Source organism: Ostrea edulis, chromosome 1 (genome assembly GCF_947568905.1).
Source record: "Ostrea edulis chromosome 1, xbOstEdul1.1, whole genome shotgun sequence".
NCBI classification, from domain to species: domain Eukaryota; kingdom Metazoa; phylum Mollusca; class Bivalvia; order Ostreida; family Ostreidae; genus Ostrea; species Ostrea edulis.
Genome location: NC_079164.1, coordinates 27,385,932 through 27,410,036, shown reverse-complemented (window position 1 = coordinate 27,410,036; position 24,105 = coordinate 27,385,932). Strand labels below are relative to the sequence as shown.

General features: G+C 35.9%; 1 protein-coding gene across 1 annotated transcript in view; it reads left to right on the top strand.

Moving 5' to 3' along the window:
* LOC125663860 (metabotropic glutamate receptor 3-like) overlaps positions 1 to 21,045 on the top strand; it is a 43,153-nt gene extending 22,108 nt beyond the window's left edge. The window contains exons 2-11 of the mRNA XM_048896274.2: positions 1,657 to 1,796; positions 5,538 to 5,708; positions 5,840 to 5,984; positions 12,882 to 13,024; positions 13,145 to 13,429; positions 13,519 to 13,624; positions 14,202 to 14,380; positions 16,320 to 16,558; positions 17,140 to 18,059; positions 20,615 to 21,045. Of these exons, the coding sequence (XP_048752231.2) occupies positions 1,657 to 1,796; positions 5,538 to 5,708; positions 5,840 to 5,984; positions 12,882 to 13,024; positions 13,145 to 13,429; positions 13,519 to 13,624; positions 14,202 to 14,380; positions 16,320 to 16,558; positions 17,140 to 18,059; positions 20,615 to 20,769 (2,483 nt within the window). The 3' untranslated portion in view covers positions 20,770 to 21,045. The remainder of the gene's footprint in view (positions 1 to 1,656; positions 1,797 to 5,537; positions 5,709 to 5,839; positions 5,985 to 12,881; positions 13,025 to 13,144; positions 13,430 to 13,518; positions 13,625 to 14,201; positions 14,381 to 16,319; positions 16,559 to 17,139; positions 18,060 to 20,614) is intronic.
* The last annotated feature ends 3,060 nt before the right edge of the window (positions 21,046 to 24,105 follow it).

Genomic DNA, 24,105 nt, shown 5'->3' with positions numbered 1-24,105 from the left:
TTGTAATATTTACATTTCCACTGTTATCTACCAATTATAATTACAGCTCTTTCCTCGTGGATGTGCAGTTCTCAACAAAGCGCGTATGAATCATGATAAGTATAGAACGTCTACATGTATTCTAAATGCTAGGGAGTCCGACAGAAATGAAAGTAGAATGTAAATATAAAAAAAGAAACTTCATTTGAAAAAATAATAATACATGGCGGTATGAACTGCAACACTTCGTGTCGGCATACTTTTCATGATGTATGCCAGAGTAATTCATCGCAATTCATACCCTCATGTATTTACAAAAATGGGAATTTATTTCTTAAATGTGTGGACTAATAATAATATAACAATGTCTCGGGTGTTTAGTTTCTTTCAATTTCCATTTTTGCATCTGGCACATATCTCAATGATATGTGTAGTAAATTCACTTGATCTACCAAAAATAATTTTAATTCAATAAATAATAATGAAGTTGACGTCATTTCCTAGATATTACCTAGCCTGAAGTCCGTAAGTAAAACAATTCAATAAAACATAATGAAGTTGACGTCATTTCCTAGATATTACCTAGCCTGAAGTCCGTAAGTAAAAAAATTCAATAAAAAATAATGAAGTTGACGTCATTTCCTAGATATTACCTAGCCTGAAGTCCGTAGGTAAAAAAAATTCTGTGTTAGCATTGTCTTGACAGTGTAACAGGAACATTTGTGTAAAATACAACGGACCAGTCCAGGATTCGAACCCAGGACCCAAGAATCTCTAACCATGTGTTCTTATTATGGGTTTATGTACACGTAGCACTGGCAATCGAACCCGTCTGACCGCCACACTGCTCCCAGGTATTCAAGGTTAATACATATATTCATCACATATTTACCCCTTTATCCAGTGGATATCACTCATGCGATATTGTTCGTATTCCACAGTAGGTATTCCTACGCCGTGTGCCATAATATGCATAGAAACTGGAGCAGGGTGACGGAATTCCCCCCCCCCCCCCCAAATCAATTGTAAAAATTGATGAAAGTGGCACAGGTGTTAAAAATTCTTCTGAATTTGAAAACAATGAATTTAAATGTGAGATTATTACTTACGATCAGGGGAACAGGCCTGTTATTTTCATTATCTAGCCTATTCACGTCTTGAAAAAGTGAAACAGCCTGCAGCTCGGCATTGCATGCATTTCAAACATTTAGCAGTAATGCATAAAACCGTCACAAGGAAATCAACACTTACTTGCTTTTAATCCATTTTCAACATGTCCCCTGTCCCGGGTTTATGTTAACTGGTCTTGGGAGTTGTCAAAATAGGGGACTAGTTAAGAGAAAGTATTTAAACCCGGGACAGGGGACATGTTGAAAATGGATTAAAAGCAAGTAAGTGTTGATTTCCTTGTGACGGTTTTGTGCATTACTGCTAAATGTTTGAAAACAAAGTTGTCTATTGCGTAAATCCAGGCACATCTGAGTCGAAACGTCGGTCGAAGCATAAACCGTCACCGACTCCGGCATTTACACGTTTTCCAGAATCAAAATATGAATGCTTGCGAAGAGAAGTCGATGAAGGCTATGCCTCTCGACTTCTCTAAAAAGACTATATGTATCCCAGTGAAAGTTTAATTTAGAATTGTTATTTATTTCTTAATTACATTTTTATTTTCAGGTTCTATAGCAAACATTGGAGGATCCGCATACAAGTGCCATGACGAGTCGGATCCGGTTATTCCAGGAGTGATCGGAGCGCCATCTAGTGTTACCTCAATACAAGTAGCAAATCTCCTAAAGCTGTTCAAAATCCCACAGGTAAAATCTAATTAGTTTACCTAGTATTATGAATAGTACATATACAAATGTACCTTACTATAATCATATTTAGTGAATCTTTTCTCATATTTCTTTTGAAATTGGCATTGCTTTAATTCTTGACTATGAATACATGTTTGTTGAAATCTAGTTCGATTCCGTTTTTTATTCATTACCAAATATGGAGCTCTGTCAAGGTCAAAGAGTGTATTGGCTGTTTCGTGTAAAGTCACGATTTGATATTTTAGCATTTAAATCTAGTCTTTATTTTTAAAACAATACATAAAAAATATAAATATAAACAATAAAATGTCTCTTTTTGTTGTTTCATCGGGTGATGAAGGTACAAAGCATTGTAGAAGAAGAAAAATTTAACCTGCAAACACGGGTTATAATTTTTTCTGCAATGTTTGCTACATGTACATGTACCTTCATCACCCGATAAAACAACAAAGAAAACATTTTATCGTTTAAATACTCGAAAGTGTAACTATTTTGTCGCATGTCTCAAAAGAAACTACTTTCATGAGATTTGTGAGGAAATATTATCGAGAAAACACATTTACAAATGCCCACGAGATAACATATTACCTAACGTGAATATCATATCGTACCTATGAGCAAGCATGAGGTATTCCTTTTTTCTTACCCATTGTTTTTTTTTTTATATGTATGTACAGTTCTGTACCTCTATTGTATTCGAGCATTATATATCGTAAATTATGTTTTGCACCTCGTATACCAATAAATGTGGTTCGAGCGAAAAATAAACTTAAAACACGTTGCCAATCATGTGCGTTGTATAGAATGTAATGAATAAATAACTTTAAAAATCGGGAATTTCATTTGGTACTCAATGCAATGTTAAGCAATGGTTTGAACAATAATTAAATGATCACAGCAACAGTACTTGCATCAAGAGAAAGCAAGACTGAAACAGGAATAAGTCAATGATGCATGAGTAAAAATCTTTTTGCTACATGATACACAAAATGGACACAGGATTGAAAGAAGCAGTTTTGACGTACAGTGATCTGTCTAAATATGTCAGAAAAACAGAATTTGTCAAACGCATTTCCAAGATAGAAATGGGCATTAACGGGAAAGTCTTAGTCGCAGATGCTGTAGCATGCTATTTAGTGGTTATGAACACAATATGACGTGCCAATATTTCGGAAGCCCTCTGCTTCTATCAGTGTGACGTCGTTCATCAGCTGTAAAATGTTCTCACATTTAGAGAGGAAATGAGGAATTTTTTGACAATAAAACATATCAGAATACGGCCCCAAACAATATCCTTGCCTGTCAATACACTGTAATAAGTCAGGCCATATTCAATGTAGAGGCCCTGTTAACGCGGCCGTCCACAACCTGTAGAAATAACAAGTTCTACACTGAATAGTGAAAGTAATTCATTTAGGAATCAATCACAGGCCGATATTCAGCGAAATACAATCTGGCAGTGAAACCTGCAGACTCCAACGCATCAGCCGGCCTATCCATGTCACGAATTACATTTTTGCTCCATGGCAAGCATATTTACATATTGAATGCATGTTGGAAATTTTCATTCTGAATGTTTAACAACCAGACAGCACACTGGGTCTGAGAGAAAACATAACTATATGCACATTAGAAAATTTTTCCATAATCGTTATCATGTTGATAGTGTTCCGGTGCACCAAGGAATAATTACTTTCATTATTGACCAGACAGCTAATTTTCTTCGTCGAGTATGGAGCAGGCCGGGGGTTCATTTTCTAAATCAAGTATGAACAATTTTGAATGTACAGAAAAGATAATCGGTATGAGAAAGGCTATATAGATATCTTAGTCATGATACAGCGTTCTATGAACAAAAATCTCCAGGGTCGCTTGAGTGACACACAAAAACTATTTTGAATCAATAACGTATCAAGTTGCATTTGGCGGTGCGACTAATGCATACATGTATTTCAAACTCTTAGAAAACTAGATGTTTTCATTCATTGTTTTGATCTAAAGTAACGGTTGACCTTGAACAGTGACCTTGGTTCAGAGGCGTGGCATATACGCTCTCAATGTCTCGTTATTACAAACGCAGGACTTTAAAACACTAGTGACCTTGAGGTATGATTTTGATAAGCTAAAAACAAGTCGTCTGTTTTCAATGAATAGATCTACCAGGTATTAGGTTATACAGATGATGTCTTCCCAATACACTATGACAGCCACTTGTGGGAATGATTGCCAAATGCTAACAAAGAGATGGACAGAGGACAGACATATTGATTCCTAAAACACTGAAACTGTGTTCCGAAAGGGATAAAAATAGTATTCTGAACATATAATCAGTACATGTATTAAGATAATCGGTATAGTACAGTTAATTGATACAGCATCGTTACATGTAATCGGTAAGATAAATCGGTACAGTTTTGTTACATGTGATCGGTAAGGTTAATCGGTAGAGTAATGTAACATGTAATCGGTAAGGTTAATCGGTACAGTATTGTTACATGTAATCGGTAAGGTTAATCGGTACAACATTGTTACATGTAATCGGTAAGATAAATCGATACAGTAATGTTACTTGTACATGTAATCAGTAAGGTTAATCGGTACAGTATTGTTACATTTAATCGGTAAGGTTAATCGGTACAACATCGTTACATGTAATCGATAAGATTAATCGGTAGAGTAATGTAACATGTAATCGGTAAGGTTAATCGGTACAGTACATGTAATCGGTAAGGTTAATCGGTACAGTATCGTTTCATGTAATCGGTAAGGTTAATCGGTACAGTATTGTTACATGTAATCGGTAAGGTTAATCGGTACAGTATTGTTACATGTAATCGGTATGGTCAATCGGTACAGATAATTTGGTGAAAAACTTTAATTTGGAGTGGACCATAACAACTGTCTCTCCTAATCAGTATTAATCTAGTAATTCAATATAGTTTACTCCGAGTTTCTCCAGGATTCCTAAGACCTCAAAATATCAAATTTTTATAGAACGAAACCTATTGTATAGTTTCTTCTTTCTCTTTTTCTCCGTTTTCATTACATGTATCTATGTTTCAGTGTATCATTATAAGGGGAAATAAAACTGCGGAACACCCACAACATGTAAGAATAGCGCTACCTAAAACATTTGCTATGCTGTGATTTCAATTGGAAAAAATCGTTATTTTCTTGATGAAAAATTCCAAACTCTTTCTCGAAGTAAGCAAATGGGAATACCTCTGCAGGAATCCACATGTTATTGCGAGGAAATAGATATTAGTTCTAAATATGATTTTTACACTATTTTGCAAAATGCTAAGTTACTTGAAGAACATTCTAATTGCATGATAAATACTTATATTCGAATACGATTGAATTCGGTACGGTGCTAGTTTTGTTCTGCTATGAAATCTAAATCATAATATCGGTTGATTTGGTTTCTTCACAATCCCCGGAGAACTATAGTGGCCTAACGATGAGAAGAGATAATCTACACTTCATCAAGGAGCATGAAGCTATTGATAAAAAACCTCGTTCTCTTCTTTCACTGTATGCTTTCAATTAATTGTAAATACCACTCCAACTGAATACTGGTTACAGCGGAATCAGTTTTAACTAATTTTCAAAAAAATAAATAGGGCTTAAATTGGACTAGAGTAACTAAACACGGAAGGCAAACATTATCTTATAATGGTGGATTCATTCCAGCAAACTCAACACAGGTGATAATGCGTTACCCTGTTATTATTTCAGGTGAGTTTCTTTTCCACCAGCACGGTGCTGAGCAGTAGAGACAGGTACCCATTTTTCTTACGAACCATTCCCTCCGACGTCCACCAGGCGCAGGCCATGGTAGAGCTAGTGCGCGTGCTCGGATGGACCTATGTCTCTGTTGTTTACGAGGAATCTAGTTATGGCATGCAGGTAACATTGATTCTAAAGAAATCGCTGAAGTCAAACCATCGAAAACAATCTTTATTTATAATAGAAATGAAGAACCTTGTAGAATATTTTGCATGGAGTGCCTGTTTTAATGAAACAATGTCGTATATCAGGGTTTTAACGAATTAGAGAAGCTGCTGAAGGCCGGCGAAATCTGTATTGCGGCGACAGAAAAGTTGATAAAAGACTCCGGTGTGGCTGGACAAGCTACCTATGACAAGACCGTGGAAAGGCTGCTAGACAAGTCCAACGCTAGGGGTGAGTAGTGGCCTTGTATCTCAATACTAAACAGTGGCGGATCTAAAAGGAGCTTATGGGGGTTGCGACGCTCTGTTTGGTTGAACATTTTCAACCCAGATGGCTATTTTTGCCATTTTGGGATCTTCAACCCCCTTTGTAGAAGGAAAAAAGTACAAACTTGGGTTGTACCTCCCATTCTTTGATAAATTTCCGAATCCACCCCTGCTAAACGATCCATAATATGAAAGGTCATTTATTCATGTATGTCTTGATATTGATTTCTGTCACAAAACCAGCAACATACCAACCAGTCAAAACCTATTTTAAGTGACCTATAGAAGGAAAAGGGTGAAATTAAAACGGCAACAAATGGCGTGTAGCTGTAAAACACAGGTCAATAAATGGGAATTTCCTCAAAGGGAGAAGTTATTTTTTTTTTACCTCACCTGAGCTAAAGGCTCAAATGAGCTTTTCGAAATTTGTCCGTTGTCTGTGGTAGCAAACTTTTCACAATTTTTATCTTCTTCTCCCGAACCACAATGCCAATTTACAAAGTATCTTTGGGTGAAAGGTGAAGATAACGAACAGTGATCAATCTCATAACTCCAATAAGAAATACAAAATAGAGAGTTGGGCAAACACGGACCCTGTGTATACCAGAGGTGGGATCAGGTACCTAGGAGGAGTAAGCATCCCCTGTCGACCGGTCACACCCGCCGTGAGCCCTATATCTTGATCAGGTAAACGGAGTTATCCGTAGTCAAATTCAGTGTGCCAAGAACGGTCTAACAATCGGTATGAAACACGTCAGACAGCATTTGACCCAATGATAGGTTGTATTGACAAACTATATCGTTATAACGACGATGAAGGGATGCAATTCTAAATCTGTTTAAATGAAGGGCTATTTATCAAGAGCAACAGGACAATGATTAGTCATATTAAAATGAAAACATTTGTCAAGAAGTAAAGATTTGTTCTTCAATTTGTGGCCATTGGGGATTGGATCGGCCACAATAGGGATTAAAGTTTTATATGGGGTATACATACATGTATGTATAGTAAAAAGTCTTCAAAAATCTCCCCATTGATCGCTATAGGCTATGTTTCAAATTATGACCCTGGGGGTATTTTGGGGCCATATTTGAGATCAAGCTTTTACATGGCAATATATGGTAAATCTGTTTTTTCAAATCATCTCATTTTTATTTCAACTTCAGAGTGCTTGTGCGTGGAATCAGAGTGGTGTTTAACAAACTAATTTTTTGGATGACTAATCACTAGATGCGAATATCTCTCTTATCCAATTTCGTTGAAGAAGCAACTGTCTATGATGTCGAAAAGTGTAGTCTTTAATTTATTGGGAGGAATGGTCGTGTAAAGTATTGAAAAGTTTTGATGTTATTGATTGAAGAAAAGCTTTGCGATTTCTGTTTTGTAGAAAGTTTTAGAATCCACATTTGATACAATGTATACACCATTTCTGGTATATGTTGTGGCACAGTACGATTGAAGTTTCTCCTTCAAAGCTGTTAACATTTTCGTGAGCAGCAACAATAGGGTCTTAATAGAACATTTCCTCGATCCAGCAATGTACCTTTCTTTGTGAGGAGTTTTGTGACGTTAAGGAATCTGTTATAGGTACAGTAACCCATGCGTATTGTATTCATCCATCTTTTTGACTGTGATATATGTGTCTAAAACTGAAGCATGATTTTGAAGAATTTATCTTTTGAAGGGGCAGATGGAGTATAGGTACGATTACCAAATGTGGAATTAATGCAAAGTTCGTTTAAAATACAATCGCAATGAGCATTACAAAGAAAAACAATGTTGTTACAAGCTTTGTCAACTGGGACCAAAACATATTCCTCATGTAACCTTTCTAATTCTTTGATCACAGAAAGGTAGATTGTACGTGCTTTTGTTTTGATGTGTCTAATACGGGATTTTAATATTCTTCTTATACTCTTAATCCATCCTGACAAGGTATCGAGTTCTTCTTTTCATATTTAGCCCATCGTCCGGCATAATCGTCTACAGAATTCATAATAGTTATGAAGTTTTGTCGTCAATTGAAAGACCGAGGTTCTCTGAATTTAGAACCTTTTAAAATACTAGTATATAGGAAGTGATTTCATATCCTCATTTTCAACTTCACCAGTAATGAGATGTCCAGCTGCACTATACATGTAGTTGAAAGAAGACGAAGAACACGTAGGTGGATTAAGTATAAGATGGTCTATATATGTAGGCACTGTTTCTTCAAATCTTGACACCATTTTAAATTGTACCCCATTAATCGAAGTTTTACAGTTATGATATTACATAAACGAAAATCTTTTTAAAACAAAATATTCTCAAGAACAGCAGGACCAGGTTAGTCATATTAATTTTCAAGCATCCTAAAGCAGTGCAGATTCGTGTTTGATCAAACCAATACCCCAGGGGTAGGTTTTGACCTCGATACGGATTCAAAATTTTATATATTTTGCAATATTTGTGACCTTCATCTCCCGTTTAACAAACAAAAGAAAGAATTTCATTATTTACAATTTTTTGTATTTAAAAAAAAGTACATATAAATGCTTTCAAGTACGTAAAATAAGATATCATTAAAACCTCTAAGAAACGTAGCAGCTGAAAATCAACTGACCTTGATTTGTCCCCATATTTGGAATTTATTTCCATATTTGAATGATGGTAAAAAGAAATAAGTTAATAGAGAAGGGCAAACTCAAAATGCGTTTATGAAATAAACCATCATAACAAGAATACACATTTTCTTTTTCTTTATTGAATTGCGATTTGATCACACAGTTTTAACACTTTTGTTTGTTTATTTGTTCTTCAAACGTAGTCCGTGGAATGGATATATTCATACTCGGAAAAGCGGTAAAAAGACGGATCTAACTAGATTGAAAGAAAATGTCTCTTTATTCCTTTCAAGAGCTACATAATCACATTAAATGATTATTGTGTATTGATTTACAAACATAAACAATTTGTGTGCATTTAATTCTTCTGTTTTCAAATTATAGACTCTGAAAGTTATTAGTAGGGTGAGAATCGTACATTCATATAGACAAAAAATATATTACAATATTCTCCAGAAAAGCAAGACCATGCTAGTAATATTCTTACATCCTAATGTTCTGTGGATTCAAATTCATCGAAGTCATGTCCCTGTTGGGCTAGGGCGGGGTTAATATGGGGTCCAAGTTTTTCGTTGGTTGGTTGTATATTGTTTAACGTACAACTCGAGAATATTTCACTCGTATGGAGACGTCACCACTGCCGATGAAGGGCTGCACAATTTAGGCCTACGCTCGGCACTTATGGTCTTTAAGCAGGGAGGGATCTTTATCGTGTCAGATTTGCTGTGACACGAGGCCTTGGTTTTTGCGGTTTCATCCGAAGGACCGCCTTATTTATTCGCCTTCTACGACATGAAAGGAGTTCTGAGGACCTATTCTTACGCGGATCCCCACTGAAGTTTTTCGTTGGAATGAGGAGGGTACAAAATCTTTTCAATTTTTTTTCCAAAATGAACAGCAGGGCCAGTACGACTCAGGTGAACATTGTGGACCACGGGCCTCTTGTTGTTGCATATGACAGGAAACTGTTTAATGGGGGTCTCTTTATACAGGTTTGACTATTCTTTCAAATTAAGAGAATAATATCACAATCTTCCAGACACTTCCGTAATTCGTTTCATTTCCATCACATGTCACGAACGCTTCTCTCTGATGAACGCAAAATGCATAATGGATGGATATAGATCCAGAAAAAATCGTTCTCACTCAGTGTGATGCCTAACAGTGAAAAAAAACCCCTTCCTTATATGATTTGTTTAGATCCAACTAACTAGAGATGAATTCTAAACAAACCATTGTGTATTTAACTTGTATGAATTTTGATGTGGGGAGAATATTTTGCGTTGTCGTATAGTGAGTACTAGTAATGTTACTGTAGCGATGAATATAAACCTAAATCCAGAAAATATAGGTCGATTGCACATCTGAAGTAAATCTGATTTAATGAAAATTTACAGATATTGTGCATGCGATTTTTGTCACTGTAGAATATTATCATAACATATTCAAGAAACAAATTTCATTTTTGAAAATTCATAAGGGTATGATCTGCGACGTTTCACGCCTGCATACTTCATAAAGCGTGTTCTCCTATAGAAAGTAGGCCGTCGTGAAGCGTTACAGTGTGTACTCTCATAAATTTTCAAAACTGAAATTTGTTTCTTATATTTACATTCTACTTTCATTTCTGTTGAAATTCCCAGCCTTGAAATATAGACGTAATATATCTAAGTACTTCTTTACATGTATTCGTACGCACACTGTTTACAACTGCATTCCGTTCATGAGGATATGCCTATCACTACAATTTTTAAAGATATCAAAAACATTTTAAATATAAATAGTAGAAATGGAAACTGCTTGCGTATGATAAAACAATAATAAGGAAATAACTTCATTTCCTCCTGTGTAGGTGTGAATATAACTGTCCTTCTGGTTAGATCTAATTGTATATTTCCTCCTGAGTAGGTGTGAATATGAATATCCTTCTGCTTAGATTTAATTGTAGATTTCCTCCTGTTTAGGTGTGAATGTAAATTTCCTTGCTTTTAGGTGCGTTTGTGGATTTCCGTATGTTGAGGTTAGATTGTAGATCGCCTCCTATTTAGTGTGATTGTAGATTTTCTTTTGAATGTTGGCAAATGCCCTCCTACTTAGGCCTAAGTTTGGATCAGTGTATTTTCTCTTCTTTGGATTTCTCTCTCGTTTTTCCTATTTAGTAGTGATCCCAGATCAGTATATTTCTTTATGTTTGTAAACCATTCTATCACGGTTATTGCAAAGATCAAAATAAGCTGCGGTCATTATTCTGCGATATACTTGAAAGGCCATGCGTAATATAACTGATTAAGAGAAAATTGATACCGTAACGCATCTAGCTTGCAGTTTGTGTTTTACTAATACAAAAATAAAGTATATTACTGATAATCAAATTTCAAAATATTAAGAATTAATCAATATAATTTGTAAAGCAAATTTATAAATGACTGAAGAACATTTGTCATTCAATATAAAATCAATCGTCTGCATTCCGAAATCGACAAACAAGTTATCCCTCTTCCACGTATGTGTAGTGATTTTGGACTTTGTTGATATAATCCGCCAACATCAAAATAAATACTCGAACTATTTTTCAAAAAAGATTTGATATACCCCTACCATCTCGCCTTTTTTCGTCAGCTAAAACATGTGCGTTTCAGAAACTGCTATGACGTCACGGTGACCTAATTCGTAGCTGTATAGGTAGAATAGAAATTAAAAAAATATTTTCGTGTAAGAAAGTTGAAGATAACGAACAGTGATCAATCTCATAACTCCTATAAGGTACCGTAAACACGGTCCCCTGGATATACCAGAGTTTGGACCAAGAGCCTAGGAGGAGTAAGCATCCCCTGTCGACCTGTCCTCGGTCTCGAAATGTTTTTTTGAAATATAATAACTTCGGCTACGCCATGGCTTTTAGATATCAAAACAACATTCTCGACTTCGGAGGTTATCCTGCAACATACACGAAAACGCGATCTTTATTTCTCAAGTATATTCTTTATGTTTAGGTGTAGTATATTCTTTGTGTTTAGGTGTACTTGTAAATCAGTATATTTCTTTATGCCTCCTATGAGAAGAAACCGTCCAAGCAGTAACAAATAACCCAACACTGTAATGCAGTTTTGTCGAATATGTCATTTATTGAATGACATAAGGTAAATTGTTAAGTAAAATGTATAACAAACCATTAACGGAGATCACCTGAATAAACAATACCTGCTGAAACATGTACATAGGTGTCAGGTAAAGTGTGATCCCCCTTTGAGACTGACTAGAAAAATACATGTAGTGAAAGTACAATTGTAAATCAGTATATTTCTTTATGTTTAATTGTAAATCAGTATATTTCTTTATGTTTATGTGTAATTGTAAGTCAGTATATTTCTTTATGTTTAGGTGTGATTGTAAATCAGTATATTTCTTTATGTTTAGGTTTGGTTGTAAATCAGTATATTCTTTATGTTTAGGTGTAATTGTAAATCAGTAAATTTCTTTATGTTTAAGTTTGATTGTAAATCGTAAATCGATATATTTCTTTATGTTTAGATTTGGTTGTAAGTCAGTATATTTCTTTATGTTTAAGTTTGGCTGTAAATCAGTTTATTTTTTATGTTTAGGTTTGGTTGTAAGTCAGTATATTTCTTTATGTTTAAGTTTGGCTGTAAATCAGTTTATTTTTTATGTTTAGGTTTGGTTGTAAGTCAGTATATTTCTTTATGTTTAGGTTTGGTTGTAAATCGGTATATTTCTTTATGTTTAGGTTTGGTTGTAAATCAGTTTAATTTTTATGTTTAGGTTTGGTTGTAAATCAGTTTAGTTTTAGATTTTTATGTGTGATTGTAAGTCAGTATATTTCTTTATGTTTAAGTTTGGTTGTAAATCGGTATATTTCTTTATGTTTAGGTTTGGTTGTAAGTCAGTATATTTCTTTATGACTAGGTGTAATTGTAAATCAGTATATTTCTTTATCTTTAAGTTTGATTGTAAATCGTAAATCAGTTTATTTTTTATGTAAAGGTTTGGTTGTACATCAGTTTATTTGTTCATGTTTATTTGTGATTGTGAACCAGTATGTATTTCTCCTTGATAGGTGTGAATTTAAACCTGCACATTTCTCCATGTTTAAATGTGATTATAAATCAATACACTCCCTCTTATTACAGTGTAAGCGTGATTGTAAATCAGTATATTTTTTCTGCTTATGTGTGATTGTAAATCAGTATATTTCCTCCGATATAGGCTTAATTATGAATCATACATCTTTCTCTTTTAGGCGTAATTGTATTTGGTTCAGACCAAGAGGTGGGGGAATTAATGCAGGCTGTCCGGCGGAAGAATGCATCTGGTTGGTTTTCCTGGATCGGAAGTGATGGCTGGGGAGGGAGGAGTCTTGCTGTCAATGGAAACGAAATGGAGGTAAGACAGACTACCGAATATATTCATCATTGTATGGAATACAATACAAGATAGCTGAACGGAAATGATTAATTTGCATATCTCTGCATTGCCATTATAGTTTAGATCCGTTTCCTGTAGGTAGAGGGATCCGTGACGGTTCAGCCATTGGCATTTGAAGTGAGAGGTTTCAAAGAGTATTTCCTCAATCTCACGCCTCAGAACAATCGGCGAAATCCGTGGTTTGTGGAATTCTGGGAACAACAATTCAAATGTAAATACCCCGGAAGCAGTTGGACGCCATACAATGATGGGTTTAATGTGAACTGTAGCGGAAATGAACGACTTTCTTCAGAAGAATTCGAAATGGAAGCACAGCTTCAATTCGTTAGTGATGCTATCATGAGTTTTGCCCAGGCATTGACTGTACGTTTTGTATACTGTTCTAAAAAGCAATTGATTTAGATCTTGTGAGGTTTTCATCAGATTGTATTACATTCTTTGTCAATTTGTAGAATATGCATGCCGATTTCTGCGAAGGCAGACCGGGTCTTTGTGATGCAATGGTGCCTATTGATGGGAAACTTCTGAAAGAATATTTGGTCAAAGTAAATTTTACAGGTACACTGTTTCTTTATACTAAAAGGTATAGCAACACGTAAAATAGAAGAAATGGTTGCTTTCCTATTACAACTGACTTCTAACTAAAAGATAATTTGACTCATCTTTTTCAATTTTTGTTTTAAACGAATTGACTAACATTTTAAATTATACTCTGATATCTTGCATGCGCTATAAATCTCAAATCTTAAGAAACCTAAGGTTGGCCAAACATTTAACGTTTCCTCCATACATACCGACCTACTTAAATACCTATGAACCTACCCAATTCTTGACAACAGTTCTCTGAAAGTTTGTTTGAATTCAGGGAGAAAGTAATGAAAATGTTGAAGATTTGTAAAGAACCTTAAGTTATCAAATAAACATCCGCAATGGAAAGAGTCTATTCTAATTAGCAGACTTGCCAACATACAAAATATATACAAGGATGAAAGTTTCGTATTTTGTGCAAATTTCGTATTTTGTGCAAGTTTACAAGTTTCGTATCAAATTTGGTTCAGGTTTACCAGTTCCGTATTTTGTGCAGGTTTGTAAGTTTTGTAGTTTGAGCCAGTTTGTAGTTTCGTATTTTGTACAGGGTTATCTGGACAAGAGTTTGTTTTTCTTCCAAATGGTGATGCCTTAGCGCGATACCGCATCCTTAACTACAGGCAGGTGGAAAAGGGACGCTTTGAATGGAAGACCATTGGCTTTTTCTTGGGAAAACATTTATTTCTCGATAGTCAATCATCAAAAAGAATATACAACATGAATCAGGTAAAGCAATGTAAATAAATCAAACGCACAATGCAGATCAGCTATCGTAGTGTTCAGTTTCATTTTTGATACTTTTTCCGATAGCAGCACTCTTGGTTTTTAAAGTGTTACTAAGAATACTTCATTGCAAAATTAACAATATTCAAATAAGAGGCCCCTGAGTTCTACTGAGCAATTTCATTTACCCGTGTACTCTTTTAAACCCGTCACTGCACCTTAATGAACTATGAACATCTGGGGTAATGGTATGAACTATGAACATTTGGGGTAATGGCATGAACTATGAACATCTGGGGTAATGAAATAGTAGAGATAACGAACAATGATCAATCTCATAAATCCTATTATAAAGAATACAAAATTAAAAGTATGGCAAATACGCATCCCCGGACACACTTGAACTACATTGTATGAGCATATGTGGTCATGGCAAATGGTATGAACTATGAATATCTGGGTATTTATATGAACTATGAACATCTGAGGTAATGAAAAAGTAAAGATAACGAACAATTATCAATCTCGTGAACTCTATAAACAATGCAAAACTCAGATTAGGACCACTGGACACACCTGCGCTATCGGCATTTGTGGTCATGGTATGAACTATCAACATCTAGACTAATAACATGCACTATGAACATATCGAGTGTTAGTATGAACTATTAACATCTACCACTGTCATGGCATGAATAGACAATACCTGAACATGAATGTATCCTAATTTGACACATTGTATTTTTGTCATTTTTTGTGCATAGTTGAATCTTCATTGCATCAGAAATCTTTCATGATAGTTTTCTCTTCTCTTGTGATATTGTTCATGATAATTTTGTTTACACATTCCGCTCTGTAAAAACTATTTCTTAGTTATGTGTATCTCTCCTAAGAAAAATATCTTAAAAGTACTCATTTTCATTGATACAGTGTACATGTATGTCGATTCGATAAAATATCCAAGGAAATCGAAATTAAAGACACCACATACGCTTTTATGTCAGTTTCATATTTGGATGATTTATTGAACATATATGTCAACTGCAAACTAATAACTCAACTTTATGACAAACGAGATGATTTCAGCTTCTCCATCGTCATCTTCCCATATTTATATAGCAATATTTCATTATTGCCTGCATATAGTGCGTATGCCTCTTGCCTCTCACCTGATTAGATACAAGATCAATTTTTAAATCGAGACAAGCTTATGACAAATAAGTTGGTGTTACAGCAGTTTCAACAGTCTCGTTTAAAGTCAGCATTTCGCAAATTTGTTAGTAATTATCTGTATTGTACAAATACAGGCTATCACTGGGTCGAAAACTGTCTGATATATTTCAAACCAATTGTCAGGCCGTTATTTACACACTAATTTTGACTACGGATTACTCCATTTCCTGATCAAGATACATGTACATGTATATGGCTCATGGTGGGTGTGACCGGTCGATAGGGAATGCTTACTCCTCCTAGATATCTGATCCCACCTCTGGTATATCCAGGGGTCAGTGTTTTCCCAACTCTCAAATGGTTTTTTATCTTTACTTGTTCATTTGTTATAAAGGGCAGTCATATGAATTCATATTTCTTTGGTTTTAATTCACAAACATACAGCGACTTTATGAACAAGAATGATATTTCTACCAATCACGTATCTATAAAAGATAGTTACATGTATAGGAGCAACATGAATCAAGATTGTGAAGTCAATTTATATATGTGTAAATCATAATCATATGGAAATTTTCACTGTCTCGGCAAATTTTCAAAACTGTTGGAATAACCTGCTGGTCAATCCTTTTCTGTATTAGAGAACATTTTCCCATAACCCCCCCCCCCCCCCCCAAAATGATATACCTTTCACAAATTGTACAGATCTGTAAATACTGTGTGTTTTATGATACTGCTCAAGGCATACTCTTTTGTTTAATTAATTAAGATGGTCGATATGAAGTTTCGCTGGGATGAGCCAAAACACCCCGAATCTGTGTGTAGTCGACCGTGTCGGAAGGGGGAGGCACACCACATGATTGATGGCTCCGCGTGCTGCTGGACATGCTCTCCCTGTCATCTCTTCCAGTACCTACCTACAAAGTACGCATGTGTGGACTGTCCCTCGGGAACTATTCCTAGCTTTGATAGGCAGAGCTGTATGGAAATACCGATTATATACCTCAGGTAAAGCAGGGCTTCACTGACATTGGTATCATATGCTAGACACAGCAGTCCGCAATTTGAGGCATGCGGTGTATTAAGGGGGTACTCTACATCGTCATAATGATTGACTTTTTAAAAGGGACTGGTTCACGCTTTTTGAAATAAATATTTCTCATTTTTGATGTTGAACATTATAAATATATCTCATTTAAAGGTGAAAATCAAAATTTGGACCTACCTACATGTAATACGATAAGAGCAATATTTTTTCCTTATAATAATATTATTATGAAACAGTGGGACAAGACATTTTTTTCAAAAACGCCGATAAATTAGTGTTCTGTGGTAATGCCACATGTAGTTAAGCTTCCTGAAACATGAAAAAAATGTAGAAAGAGATACCATAGCTAGGAGAGAAATATCTATTCGTGTTTCGAATTTCCTCCATTGTTTACATATACATGTAGGTTATATATTGCAATATCCTTGACCCAGGCACCTATGATGCTATCGCATAGAGACGACAGCAAATAGATGATCTTAGTCGTATTGAAAGTTTTTTTCTTTTAAATGCATTTATGTAGTTCTATTATATTTTGTAGGTATACAGACGCCATAGCGCTGGTTGCCATGGCTTTTGCTTCCATTGGTATCATAGCAACTGCTATAGTCATGGTGGTCTTCGTAATATATAACGACACCCCGGTCGTCAAAGCCTCAGGTCGTGAATTAAGCTTTGTTCTTCTTTTGGGAATTTTTATGTGTTATGCCATGACCTTCATACTTGTATCGAAACCACATGAAATCACATGTGGCGCACAGAAATACTGCATTGGACTTTCATTCTCCATAGTGTATTCTGCCATTCTTACGAAAACCAACAGAATTGCTCGAATATTCAGAGCAGGGAAAAAGACTTCAAAGCGACCGCGTTTCATCAGTCCACGCTCTCAGCTCTTCATCTGTGGCGCTTTTGTTGCAGTTCAGAATGCTGTGGGAATAGTATGGCTGTTACTTCGTCCACCCCGTGCGGTTGCTTACCATGCGGACCGTGACGATCATCAGCTGGTGTGTAACGATGCAGTTGGGGCCTGGTACATGGTTGGATTCACTTATCCTATAGTTCTCGTTATAATATGTACATTCTACGCCTTTGTCACGAGGAATATTCCAGAAGCATTCAACGAGTCAAAGTATATTGGATTTACCATGTATACGACTTGCATAATATGGTTAGCATTTGTGTCAATTTATTTCAGTACTGAACATAACATACAAATTCGAATAGCGACCATGTCATTTTCCATCAGTTTAAGTGCCACTGTAGGACTGATTTGTATGTTTGCCACAAAGTTATATATTATAATTCTTCATCCGGAGAGAAACGTTCGACAAAGTTTGCTGGCAGCGAAGCCCGGAATGCCATCTCCAAAACTCAACAACTGTTATTATAGCATTAATTCTACTTGCCATTCCAACGGGCGACAGGACACCGCTCAATCTGCTCAGTCAGAGGATGGAGGTAAGAGATTAACAGAACACCGCTCAGTCAGGGGATGGAGGTAAAAATTAACAGAACACCGCTCGATCTGCTCAGTCAGGGGATGGAGGTAAGAGATTAACAGAACACCGTTCAATCTGCTCTGTCGGGGGATATAGGTAAGAGATTGATAGAACACCGCTCAATCTGCTCAGTCAGGGGATGGAGGTAAGAGATTAACAGACCACCGCTCAATCTGCTCAGTCAGGGGATGGCGGTAAGAATTAACAAAACACTGCTCAGTCTGAACAGTAAAAAAATATACAACCAATATGGTTAACATATTTTGAGACTTCCATTTGTCACAGCTAACTTTAAAGCTGATTTGCCCATGTGAAAAACTGAACGGCATATATTGCACCACTACCAGGTCAATATAAGTCGTTCGTACTCTAATACTTTATTTCCTTTGCTATGAGGGACTTCTTTGGTATCATGCAGATTGATAAGCCGATTACAAAAACAATCATGATTGTATAAGACGGATCGAATTAATTTGGTCAACGAGAAGATGTTTATCATTGTCCAAAGGATTGAACGGAGAGCAGGGTCCCCATAAGGTTAAGCATATTTCCACAGAGGCGCTCTCGGTCGTTTGTTCTCCCATGACTCCGCCGAGTGGTCGAACCACTTTATTTGATTATTCAGTTATTCGCTGTGCCATAAATTCTTGAGTAGAAGATGCTATTGATTCCTAACGTGTTAATTAGTGTGACAGAATATGAAAGCGATAACCATTGATCTTTTATTAGGCAAGATACGGCTTTCAGTTTCAAAGGAAACGCTCTCTGTCTTCATCTCACTCGTAAAAAAAAAATTGAAATACTAGTTTGTCCCTATAGTGAAAAAGTCGTTTTAAAGCAAACAAACGGAGTTTCTACGGTGGCTGGTTTAAAAGCTTCTACCTGGCTTAAACCAGCCACTGTAAGTTTCAAATAGAATGTGAAGTTTTCGTGTCTATATACAGGTTTCATTTACTGTCTGTTTTACATCCTGTCGAGCATTGTTCACTCATATTGAGACATCACCAGCTGTAGGTGAAGTAACACAAAACCTAAGCTTAGCGAACTGCATGGCCGTATGCTCAGTGAGGTGTTGCTAAAACGCGGAACGAAAAATAGTGTATAAAATAATGTTATGAGGAGGTCAGCATTTTGTAAAATCAAAGCTGTGGGTATCTCCCCCTTTTCCCGGTTTTGTCATTTTCAGTTTGTCACGACCCCCTCCCCCATTTCGATCGTGACAGTGTATTGTTTCACAAATAAAAATGAAAATGAAATATATATACTGGAAAAAATGAGCACCCTTTCAAATTGATTACTTTATTCTGGCTGCCACCTAAAGAAAAGAGTGTATGAGCCTACCCAATGAATTATAGGTTTCCAATCTCCCCCGCCCCTCGAAAACAACACTGAAAAACAAAATAATTTTATCAACACTTTTCCCCAAACATAGTCTTTTTAAATAGGACTTGCTTTTAATGAAAATAGAAACATTGAGATAATTGAATTTGATTTAGTCGATATATATATATATATATATATATATATATATGTCTTAATGCGAACGGATCCGGTGTGTAGAAAAGATTTGTCTCATTTGGGATCAATTTATGTAAAGTGAAAGTTCGTACATGTACCGGTCATGATATATGAAATGGCTAAAAAGCAAACAGAGAATTTATGTTTGAAAGAATAAAAAGGTCATCTCATTATTAATCTGAATAATAAGATACAAGTATTTAGATCTAAAATAAACTGCCAGAAGTCTTCGCCTATTTAGGGTTGGGGTACTGTGGTTACGGAGTCTCTGTTAGTTATAGGATAATAAACCAAACACAAGATATTTAACTTGTTGACTTAATAATCATGATTTATTGATGTTTTATACATACCACACTCCCTGTTGTAAGAAAGACATACACTGTATTATGTGTACATACATGTGCGTTAAAGACGTTTTGTCCTGAGAAGGGGCATATAGATTGCCATTCTTTACCCATAGGTGTCGCTACTCGCTCACACCTCTATCAATACCGAAATTTCAAGATTTTTGTAAAACCTTTTGTAAACTTTTATGCAAACAGATTTATAGTGCAGAATTTTAAGATAAAAACATTTTACCACTTGTAAACAAAGTCTTAAAAATTTGATTTAAATTAAATTATAGCATATTTTCCCGATTGTTTGGTGTTATCTTAATTACATTAATCATTCAAATTCTTATTTTCTGTTTCCCGTTCCGTTCCGCGTTTTAAACGGAGTGATGGTTCTATAAGTGTCAACGCCTGTCGCGACACGGGACTTCCGGTTTAAACGTCATATCCAAAAGACCCGTGATTTTTTTTTTTTCTAAATGCCGAGCGAAGGAGCAATAACTACATGTACCCGTATTTTACATCTTACATGCAGGTTTATTGCGGCCATGGCACGAGATGAGCTCGAACTCGCGACCTTCCGATTGAAGCTATGCACGTTTTAGTTTTAGATTATAAAGTTTATTATAATTGCATCTATATTAGCGTTCTTTTGTTTCAGACATGGAGATGGTGAATCGACTACGACCCTCTTCCTCATTCAGCAGCAGTATTAGTAGATCTACTTGTGCTACACAGACTCTAACTTACGGCTCCAGCATCAGCACCCAAACACTGGACGCCATTTCTCGGGGCCCGGACGATGTCCAGCTGTAGTGGTTTGACAACCGAACCCTATAAGTGGACAATCAAACCCCGAGTCTACTAAAAATCAATCAACATATATTGGTCTTTCCAGAAACTTTCCAAGGTTTACTTACATTCTCTGGGTACTATCATTGTGATGTTTCACTGATTTTATTTGATGGAGAGTATCAGATCTACTTTATGAATATTTTACTATATATTTTTCTTTCTTCCATTTTCTGTGTTATGTAAATAACGAAACTATTCACATCAATTTTGTATCTCATGCAACATAATGTAACAAAATGGAGATTTTATGTATTGGGTACATTTACATGTATATATGTAAATTAAAGCTAAAAAATGATAATATATTGGTCACCTAAGCTGAAACTCAGGGTAGCTTTTTACGACCGGAGTTTATCTGTGGTCTGTTTTGACCGGAGTTTATCTGTGGTCTGTTTTGACCGAAGTTTATCTGTGGTTTGTTTTGACCGGAGTCCATCTGTGGTCTGCCCTGTTGGTCTTCTGTCTGGAATGTTATCATGTTGTCGACCTCTGATGAAGAGCCACAGGGTCCATTGCAACCAGACTTGTTGCAAAGCATCCTTTGATGAAGGGGGATCCATTAATATTCTGATAAATAGTTTTCGAAAGCCATTTAACTAGGACAACTAAAATCTGGGATAATGAACAGTTAAGTTTGTTCCCTAATGCTAGGGTGAGGTGAGAATAGAGGATCAAAGTTTTGGACTATACTGCAGTTGTAGCCCTGGGGAATGTCTCTTTTTAAATCTACCTATCACGAGTTACGAGGGTACACTACTTCAAACGATATAAGCATCCTCGCGTAATGCAGAGTCAGTTAGCTCACACAATGGGGTTCGGAACTGTGAACGACCTAGAATAGGCATTTAGAATTCCTCAAAGAATCACAAGGGTAGACTACATTTAATTAATGTCAGGAGCTTCGAGTTAGGACCACTAAAAGGGCTGAGTTTTCTTATTCAAAGGTATAATATATGCCGTGTTGAACAGTATTTTTGTTCGATGTTGAAAAGCAGACCGTGAATTTTGTAAGCATAATAAACTATGAAAAATGATATGATTTGAAAATTCTAAACAGTTATATCCGGGTAATAAAGGAGTACTGGTCACCTCAATGTAAGGGGAAAACGGCAATTTCCTAATGCATATTGATGAAGAAATGACGGAAGGGTGGATAATTTCGACAATGGGAATGAAAATGTCGAAAATTTAGGAATAGTGGAAAATTTCGACAAACCATGTACGGGTATTGAAGGAGTACTGGTCTTCATAATGTAAGGGGGAAACAGCAATTCTATATTTCATATTTATGAAGAAATGACGTTATGATGGATGTGTGGAAGCGCTCGAGGAAAATATTAGATATATCATGGAAGATGAAGATTTCGTTTACAGTATGTAGTCGTGCATGGTGATTTCACTTTAAACACGAAATTTAACTTCCCTTCCATTCCTCAAAGTAGTTCTCTCTACCCCGCTTCCATCTGACGGTCTTTTATCGCTGAATGTGTCCCACCAACAGCCTGCTGCAGGCTGTTCACACTTTCACGTCACCTTGTCATTGTTTACTTTAAAAATTCCGCGAGCAACGTCACATGCTCATGGATGTCGTAATGGAGCGTTCACTCTCGACTCGGAGAATATATCATCAAATAGGAAATTAGCTTGATTCCTTTTTAATCCGATTGAGTTAAATTGTATAATTTGCCTAAAGTGTATAACTTATATAGTTTGATATCAAATGCGTGCTTTTTATTCCTACGGTAATGTCCAAAGAAAACGGCATATACAACTTTAAGAATGTATTGGAAATATTACTTGTAACTAGAATGAAGAAGAATTAGAGTTCTACATAGGAATGCATAAACTCTTAAATCATTGTGCAAGCATATTCATGTTATGTAAGCAGAGTCATAACAATTCACTTTATTATTCCCCGAGGTCAAGATGGGCAGGTGCAGATGTTTGATATTACAAGGAATGTATTGGAATATTCTCTACTCACGGATCACAAGGGAGCTGTATATTCAACTGATATGTATATGGGGTCTCTTGTACTGCAGGTCAAGCTCACGCCATACTATTAATGTGGAGTCATAATATGATTATTCTCAAATAAGTTTCTGCAATTGGTCAGGTGAGCGATGTGGATCATGGGTATTTTGTTGTTAATGTGTTGATAGGAGAGAGAGAGAGAGAGAGAGAGAGAGAGAGAGAGAGAGAGAGAGAGAGAAGATACTTTTTGTACAAAAATACAATGTTTAAAGGGAAAGGCAACCCTGATCACATTGCTGCCTTTATGAATAAAGTATTACTTACTGATATCGTAAATGGCAGTCTTTAACAACAAAAATCCTTGCTTAACAATGAAATCAATATTAATCTATCTTATATTTCAAATTTCCCGCCGCTAAGAGAGCGACCATTGAAGTTTAATTTATTACGTCACACCGTCGGTTCCGGTTTATTTCATCAGCAGCTCTGTAAACAACAGTTAAGTTTGGAGCCATATAGATTTGAGCCCATTCTTTCGCAAGAAGAAATTAAGAAAAGAAGACGTTCAGTCGAGTCGCAGACCAAGTAGATGGTACTCGTTTCTTCATACATGTAAATAACTCAAACCTCAACTTGTCATTACGCAAATGATGGATCCACAGTTTACATAGTATTTTCTTTTCAAATAACTCTGTTGGGTCAGGAATTTTGGGGGGAAAACTTTTTTCACATCTCCCCTTCGCATTAGTGTAATTAACTGCTTGGCAGAAAGGCATCCACCTATTTACAATGTATTCGTAAAATCTACCACATGCACATCTTTGATCTCATCAAAACCGGAATAGACGGTGTGACATCAAAATTATTGATTTTTGTGGTCTTGAATACAAAAGAGTTCCGCATCATGGCAGCCTCAACAGATGACGGGAATTTCAATTCTTAACGTTTTAAAACTAGTACTGAAGCTTATCTAGGCCGTATATCAAAAGAATAGTGTGGCAAATCTTTATCATATAATTAATCCTATTATTTATCATGTAAATTGTTTTTGGGTTGCTTTTCCCTTTAATAGATATTTTGAATTCAGGGCAAATAAATATAAATATTTATTGTTAAGTGTGTTGTATAAACATGGGAAGTTTATGTTCTTATATTCCATAAGTTATCACTGATCATGAAAAAGTAGGAATTATATTTTCTGTAGGAGGATGCCAGTCACTGGTATGTTAACACACAGGTTTGGGGGAATTTCGCAAGGCGCCCAAGATATCAATATATTTCATAAATAAAACACAAGAGAACAAGAATCATTCCTTCGACGAG